Raw genomic sequence first — 12,320 nt, forward strand, 5'->3', positions numbered from 1 at the left:
TTGAGAATTCAATTTGAGAGGTGGGAGATGGGGAATTTTGGTCTGCAAAGAGGAGAGAAGAACGATGGCTAACAAACTGGGTGAAATCCGTATTTTATTTAAGTTATTTGTTAATGGGTCGGAGCGGGTGGGTTATTTTGGGCCGGTTCGGGTTCAACAGATTGAGTATGGACATGAGTCTTTTGTTTTAAAATAAGCCAATGAGAATTTGCCACGTAATTAGTATTTAACCTTTCTTTTTTTAAATGAGGAACCGTTAGTTGGAGTGGCATGTATAGGCCAAGAAAATAACGTTAGGGATACCAAAGGTCCAAAAGGTGGACGGAGGATATTTTGAACTCTAAAACTATAGTTCAGGGTCAGTTCTGGCCCTTTTCCGTTCAAAAAAAGAAAAAGTTCGAAAAAGATGAAGGGCTGGTTAAGACTGAGTTAGGGTGACTGTTTTAAGGCCCTTTTGAAATGGGGGACCCATTTTGACAGCTTACTCAAGGGTAGGGGTGGGCATCGGTCGGTTCGGTTCGGTTTTGAACATTATCGGTTTTGTCTATCGGTTATCGGTTTACAAATATCATAACCCGATAACCAAACCGATAAGATATTGGTTATCGGTTATCGGTTAATCGGTTATATATCGTTATCGGTTCGGTTATCGGTTTACCCGATAAGATAAAACAACTAAAAAAATTTGCAATATATAAAACAAATAAATCAAACTGCCAGAACGTGTAAACTGCCAACTTTTATTGTTTCTTAACAAAAGCACGCTCCCACTTCTGTGCAGTATCTACTGATGTCTGGCGGAGAACTGGTGGTGAGTCTTGCATCTTGACTCTTGGGGGCTGCGACGGAAACAAGAATGAGAACTGAGAGACAAACGACTGAAGACTGAAGAGTGAAGAGGGAATTAGGAAAATAAATAACCCTAGTATATACTTAAGGGTAAATTAGTAAATTACATCATTCTTATTGGGTTATCGATTTTTACCCAATAACAAAAATGCAAACCGAGCCCGAACCGATAACCCAATAAAAAATAAAATTTAACCCGTTACCGAACCGTTAACCCAATAACCCAATATCGATAACCCAATAAAGAATTAACGGTTCGGGTTATCGGTTTTACCCGATATATGCCCACCCCTACTCAAGGGACCTTTTTAAGGACAAATATGAAACATCGAGGACGAAACCGAGATAAATAAAAAACCGAAAGGGACCAAATTGAATGTAGGTCAGTCAATAAGGACCAGAAATAAAACCGACCAAAATCAGAAGCAACAACGGCGGTGAAATCACATTTTGCATATCCCCATTACTACTGCTTATTCTTCTTTGGCATACAAAACCACCATTTTTCTTCTAGAACCTTCCCTTTTTGATTCACTAGCCTAAAACATTCTCCTCCGACGTTGCCGGAAAATGAGTCGCTATGATAGCCGTCCGGCGGACCCTGGCTCTTACCGCGACCGTCGCAGGTAAAAACCCTAATTATGCAATCTCCGGCTATACATATAAACATATTCATATACGCATTTCATACGCGATAATTCTTATAGACTGTAAGTATGGTTAGGGTTTTAGCTGCTCTGAATAAACTGTATTTAGCTGTTTATTATCTCCGGCTATACGTACAAACGCTCATATATGACCTCATATGCGATACATAGTTCTTATTGACTGTAATTATGGTTAGGGTTAAGCTACTCTGGCTAAGCTGTATTTACTTGTGCATTATCTCCGGCTATACGTACAAATTCATATATGATTTCACATGCTGCGATAGTTCTTATTGACTGTAATTATGGTGGTTTTAGCTGTTTTTAATAAAACTGTATTTACTTTTGTATTATCTCCCGCTATACCTATAAATAATACTCTTATAGGCTTTTCATATATGATATTCTTATTGACTGTAATTATAGTTAGGGTGTGATTCCAATAAACTGTAATTAATTGTGGATTAATAGATCGAACACTACTTAAAAAGAAATATTGCGTGGAAATGACTCTACTTGCAAAGGTGGGTCCAAGATTTAAAATTTATGGGTTTGCCATGCCACTGATCCCACTGACCATTTGAGTTACTGAATCCGTAGCTTTTACTGTACACTCCCCCTGTCTTCTTGTATCCTCCCAAAGGGAAAGGGATCTCTGAGAATTGCTTCCTCATTCCTGAATCCTTCTCCACCTAGCTGCTCTTGGTTGGGGTTAGGTCCTGGGAGAGACTAGACATACTCATCTATACTTTTTCTTATACGTCAGTTCTTGATGACTGTAATTATGGTCAGGGTTTTAGCTGCTTTGAATATAAGTCTTTTAAATTTTGGATTATTTTGCAGTGACTCGGGCTTCAGTGGGGGCTCGAGTTATAGATCATCGTCATCAAACAGGAAAGATTACGAGGGTAAGGATTCGCCACGGAAGGTTGATTTGGATGGATTGACTCCATTCGAGAAGAATTTCTATGTTGAATCACCGTTCATCGCGGCAATGACTGAAAGTGAGGTGGAAGAGTATAGACGACAACGGGAGATCACTGTTGAGGGCCGTGAGGTGCCCAAGCCTGTAAAGTCCTTTCATGATGTAGGATTTCCAGGTATATTAAAGCAAATAGCCCTTATAATACCACTATCCAATCTCCAACAGAAAATTAAGTGTGACATTGAGGCCATGGTTGACTTTTTGAGCTCACTACTCAGCTCATAATGTAGCCTACTGTTTTAAATACTTCCACAGCACTTTGTAATTGCTGAAATTAATAAATTACCTTTAACAGTTAAAAAACAAAAAACTTAAGTGTTGTACTCTGTATTTTAATCAAAAAAGAAGAAGAAAATACAGAAATGGTGTGAAAAAATTCACATTCATGTCACTTGAAAGATTAAGACAACCTGGAATGGAGGGCGTGTAATCTGTTGAAGCTGGTGAAATAAGACTGATTGTTATGCTTAAACCTTAAATTCTAAACAAAGCAGCGTCCAAATATCACTGTCCTCCACTCCCCAAAAACAGAAACATTATTGTGGGTATACTCTATTTCTTTTAATGGGTAAATAATATGTTAAATAAATATTTGCACTAAGCCAGTGTAATAGGCCTAATTACAGGTTGTGGGATCCTCTAATTAGAGTATATTCTGAGTATACTCTAATTTCTTCCAAGAGCTCAGTTTTGGTGCTACTTGGTACAATTTCCTGAATATTTCAGTGTGGGATCCTCTTGGTATTGTTTGGAACCGATGAGGTCCTTGTCCGAAGGTCTGTTATGCAGAACACCTGAAGTATTGTAGCAGTAGTGTACTGGCTATCGTTGTCTCTTATAACTTGTGCAGGCTTCAACTATAGATACTTGGAATTGCCCATGAATATGAACTAAATCAATATTATAGGAGATGGAAGGATAGTTTTAATTAACAATGGAAGACATGCATGTAAGTTTCAGTAATATGCGTGCAAAAGTTGCGAAGATTTATCTAAATGAACATTTTAAATCATCAATATGTTTGATTTACGAAGTTATTGAGCTGTGCAGATCTAGTGAAAGGGGTATTCACTGACTTCTAACGTAGAACTCGTCAATTGATACTTTTTTTCCCATTTGATTATTGTTTCCATAATATCTTCAAATTTTCAAAGGTCTCCTGTTCTATTTGACGGGTTTTGTACACATGATATTTCCTATTATGCATTTCACAAGCTTTTGGTTAAATGGCACTTTGTTTTTGTTCTTCTTTTCCCCCCTTTCTGTGTTTCCTTGGTGCCACTACAGATTATGTCATCCAAGAAATTGAAAAGGCTGGCTTCACTGAACCTACACCTATTCAAGCTCAAGGTTGGCCTATGGCCTTGAAGGGCCGTGATCTCATTGGAATAGCAGAAACAGGGTCTGGGAAGACACTTGCTTATCTGTTGCCCGCAATTGTGCACGTTAATGCCCAGCCATTTTTAGGTATAAGTGCAGAGCAGCTCATTCACTCATGAGTACATACATCTTCATACTTGTCGAGCAGTACTTTCTTCTTGTTGCATAGCGTGATTTTTGATGCAACTCTTCTTTCTCTATTTCTTTTTTTTTTTGTTCAAATCTTATTTTCAAGCTCCTGGAGATGGTCCTATTGTCTTAGTGTTAGCCCCAACTCGCGAACTAGCTGTTCAGATTCAACAAGAAGCCACTAAATTTGGTGCATCATCACGGATTAAGAATACATGCATTTATGGTGGGGTTCCAAAGGGGCCCCAAGTTCGTGATCTTCAGAAAGGTAGGTGGTGATATGCTCAGCGTGACTTTACTACTGTGTCGTGATGTTGATGGATCGGGTATATCCTAGAGCTTCTTCTTCTCTCAGTTCTGTTGTATTATTTGCATTTCATAATGGAGCTAATCGATGTACTTTTATTTGATAGGTGTTGAAATTGTTATTGCCACACCTGGAAGGTTGATTGATATGCTAGAATCTAATAATACAAATTTGCGAAGGGTGACATATCTCGTGCTGGATGAGGCTGACCGCATGCTAGACATGGGTTTTGAACCTCAAATCCGCAAAATTGTTTCTCAGGTTTGCTTCTATAATTACCTGTTGGCCCTTGTCTTAGTATTTTCAGTCTTCTATTTCTCTAAATTTGGGAAACAGCCTTTCCGCGTTCAAAGAAGGCAGGGGGGGGTAAGGTATGCGTACACTCTACCCTCCCCAGACCCCACTTGTGGGATTATACTGGGTTGTTGTTGTTGTATTTCCCTAAATTGGTAGTTGTTCTTGCTTCTCTTACTGGATTAAATTTTTGTTCCCAGCACAAATTATAAGTTCTCTTTGAATTTGATTTCTTAAGCTGTTTAAGCAACTGTGTCCTCTATAAGGTTAGTGTCTGGTTTGTTAACCAAAAAGTTTGATTTGCGAACAAGTGATTACCAGCAAGGTTCTATGATTTGGCCGGGATCTTCTGCAGTTAAATGTTACTACCATTCTAGTGTTTATTCCATCATTTTCTTGTTCAAATCTGATGAAACAACTAGCTTTTGTCAGTGTAAAGAAGGTACTCTCTCTCAGAAGAGACAACTTTGACTCCTTGATTGAAAACAGTAGAGAACTTTTACCTTTAGCTCTTGTTACTCCCTCCAACCTTTTAGTTCTGGAGTTTGATTGATAATTTCTCACATTCAGAAGGACTAAAAATCCTGAAACCAATTTCTTCTTGTATTTTTTCTATTTATCTGGACAATACAAAAAATTCAGAGAAGAGAGATGTTGTTCCTGTCAAGTTAATAAGTGTAATATTTATCCTCTTTCCTCCCACTTGGACATTGTTCATTCTTGGGATGTTGTTTCTTATGGTTCAATGGTTTTGCAGATACGTCCAGATCGTCAAACGTTGTATTGGAGTGCCACATGGCCCAAGGAAGTTGAGCAGCTTGCAAGGCAGTTCCTTTTCAACTCATACAAAGTGAGTTTCTTTTCGAGGTTCTGATCCAGTTCCTCAGCCTATACTTAATGAGGATATTGATCGCTATGTTGTGGCCCAAAATTCTTTCTATTGTCATCAAGAGGAAAAGTGAATGCACTATTTTCTTGAATTAATAGTTGGAACGTGTTTTTTACACTCTTTTTACTATTTTCTCTGAAAAATTGCTCAGGTTGTTATTGGTTCAGCTGACCTGAAAGCTAATCATGCTATTCGCCAGCATGTGGAAATTGTCTCGGAGAGCCAGAAGTATAATAAGTATGGTTAACACCCTTTACTTTTTTATTTCAAGTGTTGCATGCCTCAAAACCTTTTAACATACATTCTTCACATTTGATGAGATTCTCCCATTGAACTAAACTTGCTTTGTAAATTCAGATTGGTAAAGTTGCTGGAAGATATTATGGATGGTAGTCGGATTTTAATATTCATGGATACCAAAAAGGGGTGTGACCAAGTAACTCGGCTGCTCCGGATGGATGGTTGGCCTGCACTTTCTATTCATGGTGATAAGAGTCAAGCAGAAAGAGATTGGGTCCTTTCAGAGTTCAAGGCTGGAAAGTCTCCTATAATGACAGCTACAGATGTTGCTGCTCGTGGTCTAGGTATGCCTAGCGCAAGGAAACTCTATTAGCCTCTCTAAATATAACCATTTAGTGCTCATTGTTATTCGTGTTTCTCTCTGTCTATGGCGTTGCTACTGTCTGTAATTGTGCAATCATATTTTCATAGATCGCCAATCTCTAATTTTTTTGGCCATCTGATGCGAAGAAGATATTCAGGCTTTTTCTATGTAGCAGCATCTTGTGGATGACACGGACAATTTTGCAGTTCTAATATATGAACAGAAATAACTACTGTTGGCACTTGGTATTGTCTGAATGCTCCATATATATTATTTGCTAGTATACCCTTGCATACTTTGCTACAAAGAGCAAAGGCTAATATCGAAAAGATTCTCTGTGCTAGAACGGTATGGCTAGCATGATAAATTGTTCTGGAGTCAGAAATATGGATATCACTTTAATTAGGGAGTTGAGTGCACTCCAATCTCTGAAGGCCTTTTAACATTGTCTTGGGGAGAAAACAATAAATTTTTACCATAACCAAGTTGGAACTACTACTTTGAAACATTTTACAGACATTATAACATTTGAATTGGTACAGATGTGAAGGATGTAAAATTTGTAATCAACTATGATTTTCCTGGATCGCTGGAGGACTATGTTCATCGCATTGGCAGAACGGGAAGGGCTGGTGCATCAGGGACAGCATACACATACTTTACCGCTGCGAATGCTAGGTTTGCCAAGGACCTTATTAACATTCTTGAGGAGGCTGGACAGAAGGTCAGTCCTGAACTGGCAAAAATGGGACGTGGTGCTCCTCCCCCTCCAGGTTAGTCTATTGGCAACGTGTGGAAATAAATTTGACTTTTTTGTGGTTCGTCATGGCAACGCATCAACAGACTGGATATTTTGAATCTCCTGCTGGGTAGAATTTTTTAATATCTAGTATTTGGCTGAGGTGTCAAAGACTAAATTCCCATGGACTGTTAACAAAATTCTGCTGCCTCTTCTTCTAAGGAAGAGATGGATACAATATTGGAATCGGCCAAAGTTCCATATCAAACTTATTCTCAATTCCGCCCCCCCCACCCCCCCACCCACCCCCCAAAAAAAAAAAACCGACAAAAGAGAAAAAGATTCAATTGACGTGTTTGCTGTTAATAACGTCATTGGCTATGAAAAGAACCATATAGTGACGGTGAACATCTCTGTGCTTTACTATCTATGCTTTCATCTTAATGATTTTCTTTTATGATTAGGTCTTGGGGGTTTTCGAGACCTTGGAAGGGGTTACGGAGGCAATAGGCAATGGAGCTAAAATAGACTGGGTACCATCTAAGGCAAATCATGCAAATGTTGCATTTCCTTTTAAAGCTAGTAATTTTGGCCAGCTGATGGAAGCTACTCATCTTCTAGCAAAAATCAGGACCGTATTTATATTGCATGTATAATATGTTTGAATTTTGTCAGCAGAAAGTTAAAGATAACAATCGCCATTTGATATTGTTTTCTTTTTCTTGTAACTGACATATTCTTCTCAAATACACGAATGATCGGTGCACATTGATTCATCTGTAGAATAGTAATGTAGCCAAGCGTGAATAATCCTGTGTCAATGCCACGGGGTATGTTGCAAGATCAGTCCATAGCTATTACGAGTAGCTCTAATTACTCGTCATCATCTATACTCCTAGAATCAATAACCAGATCGATAAGCATTATGATTTTCTTATTGCATGTGCTTTGCATCTCGTAGAAATCATTATAGTTCATCTCTGAATGATTTGATGGATGAGTTTTGCTTATTAAAGTGTGTGTGTATATCTACTATCTACTACTATACTATAAGAGAGGATAAGCAGGTATCTGATGGTCAACATGCCTGCTTCATCATAAGGGCATCTTTGTCATTTCCTGTTTTCTTGACACGTTCACCCTAATCTGCCAGGTAGAAAGCACCGCTTGAATTTTTGTATATTTCAATTCTATCTCCACTGCATTTCAACCTCTCTGTTATTCTTCTTCTCTAGGTTTTCCCTCTGTGCTTTTATCTTTACCCTCTTTGTCCTGTAAGTGTTTGATAAAATTCCTCTTTCAGCTTTATTGTGTTTTTCTCTGTTCAAAGCTTCAGCTACACTTAAATTCTGTCCTAATGCCCTTATGACAACACCGAAGTGGCTACTTGAGATTGTATCTAATTGTGTGCTTCATTTTATTTTTGCTTTCTGTTCTACTTTTTCGTGTCTATTTACTTTTATTTCGTTGTTCGATTTGTGAGCTTCTTCTTTAACTGAGGTGAGTATATGTCATCGCTATTTTGTGCGCAATTATTGGGTCCTTCACTTTGATTTGGATTCTCTTATTGTCTTTTATACTTCTAATATTTCGCAAGTTTCTGCAGTTCGTTTGTGTTAGAATTTTGCAAGACCCACGGAAAAAAAGATTTGATTCAGTGCATGAATTTTACGCAATTTTACTCTATCTTGATATTTCTTAATGTCTAGTTCGGTTTTCCTCTTGCCGTTGTGGCAGGCGGAAGGTAATATGCCCTGGTGGAATAGTTTGCTCGTTGCCCATTTTTGTTAAGAAAAAGAAACGTAAATTTATCACAAAGTTTGAATTTCACTAATGTCAGAGTTCAGTTAACTTTTCACGTTCTGTGATACTTTATCACAACAACGTTGACTTTAATATGTTTTTATTGATCAAAAGTGTTCCAAGGAAGAGAATTGGGAGGGACATCACATCATGATTTGTTCAGCTGTGCAAATTGAATAAAAGGAAACTGTTCAAAATTGTACGGTACTACTGAAAATTGTTCAATTTTGTCATTTCCTACACTTTCACTTTTCATTAATGCTCTTATCGTCAGAGATTCAACATGAAGCGGGTGGACTCTGTGTGTCAACTTCTTTGAGAAAAAGAGTTCCATCCTTAAGCATTTAACTATTATTTTCAGCCTCAAGAATAAAAAATGAGACTTTCCTAATGGCGGGATAATATTAAATAAGAAGTTTAATGGACCACAAAATTGCTTAAATTCCAATATTATAATATAGGGGCAATATAAGCTAATAAATTCACGACCTTATCTTTTTTTTTATATATAAAATTTACCGTTTAACCACAATAGTTGGTAGTTACTATTCTCCATCTATAAGTATTCTCATTCGTACCCGCGTTGCGTGAAGAATATTAAATATAATTTATTATAAAAAAATATTAGTGAAAAAATACAATAGACACGAAGGAGCGTGAAAGAATTCCGATTTTGTTATATTCATTAGTTTGTTCGTTATATATGTTGGAGTCTTTTTGCTCTTCATGATATTTATATACATAATCTGACTCTCATTGTATGTTTCAAACAAAGACATAAGAATTTATCAAGAATGAGAATAGCAATAAATATTATTCTTTGCAATTTTTCCATCAATTTTCCAACATCCACCTTCAAACGCCTTATACTGATGATAGAAAAGACACATAAACAAAAGAGGCGATTAAATATCAAGAGCAAAAGATAAAAATATTTAAAAAATAATTTAACATAAGTGTAGCATTTAAAATCAGAGTTTAAAATATGACCTACGATTAGGGGTGAAAAACAGGCTGGACATATCGGATATGAGCGGATCAAACGGGTAATTCAAAAAAAAATGGATAAATTATTCGACCCGATCCGTATTTGAGACGGATAAAAACGGATTTATCCGGCGAATAATATGGATATCCATATTATCCATGGCTTCTTAAATATGATCACTTATGAGAGAATTCCTAGTCTTCCATACTTGAGGAACTCCAATTTGAGGCTTTACAAATGTAAAAGTTAAATACATTAGTTATCCATTGGTTATCTATTTAGTTAATCATTTTCTAAGTGAATAATATGATTATTTATCCATATTCGACCCGTTTTTAAATGGTTTATTATCCAATCCATTTTTTAATGAATAATATGGGTGGATAACTATTTTCTTTTACCCATTTTGCCACCTATAGCTACGTCAAATTCTTCTGTAAAATAAAGAAACCAGTGAGTGCACGAATACATAAAATTATTACAAAAGTAAAATAAATATAAAACCTTTTCCAATACTCTATGAGAATATATTCTGAAGTAAATCCACTAATTTGAATATTATCTCAAATGTAATGCTAGTGCTAGAAATTAAACATAGGCTCCAAAATGTCAGCTTCTCCATATGAAGCCAGCAACAATACTATTGTGGAGAAATGTCTAGATTCTCTCATCAATGCAACCAATGAGGAGGAACGACACATGATGTCTATCACTATACCCTCTCGTGATAAACATAAAATACAAAGAGTTCCTACAATATTATGCCTGAACAAAAGTCAATTACTATTGCTATGATCCCCTTGTTCACGTGTTGTTTCTATTGGTTCATTCCACCATGGTCCATGGAAAAGCTGAACATCAAGCCATGGACGGGTTAAAACGGTCAGTAGTAAAGCAATTAGAGGACTAAAAAATGTATCAATTAAGGAACTTGTTCCAAAAAGAAATAAATTAAGAAAAAAAGAAAAGAAAATAAGAACACATACACACATATTAATTAAGCAACTACATATTACAAATACACGTAATCACATACAAATCGTTGACTTTTCTATTTGTTATTATTCGAACAGACTATTTCGATTTGAAATTCCAATTTAATCAAGCTCGACATCATTAAATTTAAAAATAACTATCACAAAGCGAGACACATTTGTGCAATACATACTATAGAAGAAAAGAGAGGAACGGTGAAAAAATAATATACGGGAAATAATTTTTGCAATTGAATGACGATCATTAGTTGTACACTGCACAAATCAACGATAAATATTAATGTAATTCACACTTGCACAAATTGATGTACACCTATAAATATTGAGGAATAGGAGAAGAATGTACCATAAATAGTGGCAGCAATCGGCAATGATCTCCGCAGCTGATATAATGATTAAAATAGCGCGTTGATATTAATACCCTTTCCATCGACCGGTCCAACCAAACAGAAATCAACTTTCAATAGCAATCAAATTGTAGCTACAAAGTAATTTCTTTTTTAATTTTTAAGAATTAGATATGTATAACAGAATATACATCAGAGGCTATTAAGTCTTGAAAACATAAGTTGAAACAGAAATTTTAACTTTACTAATAGATTCCTTCAGTTAGTTAGCAGTCTAGGAACTTATAGGTACATTATTGCTATATTGTTTCCTAAGTCAGTTCCCCATCATGAACATTTGGAGAAAGTACCTGCTAGTAATTTTTGGTGTATTTGGAAACTAAGGAATCATAGATGTTTTTATGGTGTCTCAACTCCAAATAACTCCTGAAGGCTAGGTGTCTTATGAATCTATTTAGGTGTAAACTCTCGTGTAAGTAGCATTATCCATTTTACGGACATTATGAGCTCCCAATGAGTTTTGTCGCTTTTGTAATCCTGCATATTCTTGATCCCCTCAATGAATCTATTTACTTCATCAAAAAATATAAAATTATCTCTTAATTCAAGAAATAACTCAGGGGAATTGTCACGATCCAAAATTAACTAAGTCGCGATGGCGTCAGACATCATTGTCAAGCAAGTCAACAACAAATAACTAGTAACTTCTAGTTTTAAATATTTCTGAAATCACTTCTTTTATACGTTTAAACAATAAGGAATAAATTTCCACTGAATAAATAATGAAACATTTAACAATTTTAAATTTCTGAATAGACCCATAGACATCCCAGAACCCGGTGTCACAAGTGCATGAGCATTTACTAGGAATGAAATAAAATACAGTAACTGTCCGGAATACAAATGGACAGAAATGAAAATACAGTACAATACTCTGAAGGAGACTCTGCTGGCTAAGGTCGTCTCGATAAATGCAACTCACCTAAGTCTCCATATCAACCATGTCGCTATGCCACTAGCCACACATAAACCTGTGCAACAAAAATGCACAGCAAGTGTAGTATGAGTACGAAAACAACGTGTACCCAATGAATATTCCGTCTAATCTCAAAGAAGTAGAGACGAGAGGTCAACTTCGACATTTACTAGTGGTCCAATAGTAATATATTTAATGCGAGTAGTTATGGATTTATTAAGAACGACAGTAATTTCAAATAAGTCACGAACAAGTAAAAGTTCCTTTTTATATTAAAAGTCTCCGGATTCATAATCTATTAACTAACAATTATCTCAAGTCGGGAGAGCAAATATCAATATCAATAAATCTCCAGGCAAGCAATACAAGCATGCGCAAATCATGCCGA

General features: G+C 36.3%; 1 protein-coding gene across 1 annotated transcript; it reads left to right on the forward strand.

Annotated features, from left to right (window-relative positions):
* The first annotated feature begins 1,276 nt into the window (after window positions 1–1,276).
* On the forward strand, window positions 1,277–7,591 carry LOC107790616 (DEAD-box ATP-dependent RNA helicase 20-like). The gene is made up of 10 exons (XM_016612570.2): window positions 1,277–1,475; window positions 2,340–2,596; window positions 3,769–3,948; window positions 4,097–4,258; window positions 4,404–4,558; window positions 5,349–5,441; window positions 5,632–5,717; window positions 5,838–6,064; window positions 6,627–6,857; window positions 7,288–7,591. Exons 1-10 carry the CDS (start codon window positions 1,420–1,422, stop codon window positions 7,344–7,346), a joined length of 1,506 nt encoding a protein of 501 aa, XP_016468056.1. The 5' UTR covers window positions 1,277–1,419; the 3' UTR covers window positions 7,347–7,591.
* The last annotated feature ends 4,729 nt before the right edge of the window (window positions 7,592–12,320 follow it).

Source organism: Nicotiana tabacum, chromosome 20 (assembly GCF_000715075.1).
Source record: "Nicotiana tabacum cultivar K326 chromosome 20, ASM71507v2, whole genome shotgun sequence".
NCBI classification, from domain to species: Eukaryota; Viridiplantae; Streptophyta; class Magnoliopsida; order Solanales; family Solanaceae; genus Nicotiana; species Nicotiana tabacum.

Bases quoted from the DNA above. Each gene is read 5' to 3' on its own strand.
- LOC107790616 (XM_016612570.2), top strand. From the start codon at position 1,420: ATGAGTCGCTATGATAGCCGTCCGGCGGACCCTGGCTCTTACCGCGAC. The intron at 3,949-4,096 runs GTATAAGTGCAG...CTTATTTTCAAG, and splicing joins TAATGCCCAGCCATTTTTAG to CTCCTGGAGATGGTCCTATT. The intron at 4,259-4,403 runs GTAGGTGGTGAT...TTTATTTGATAG, and splicing joins AGTTCGTGATCTTCAGAAAG to GTGTTGAAATTGTTATTGCC.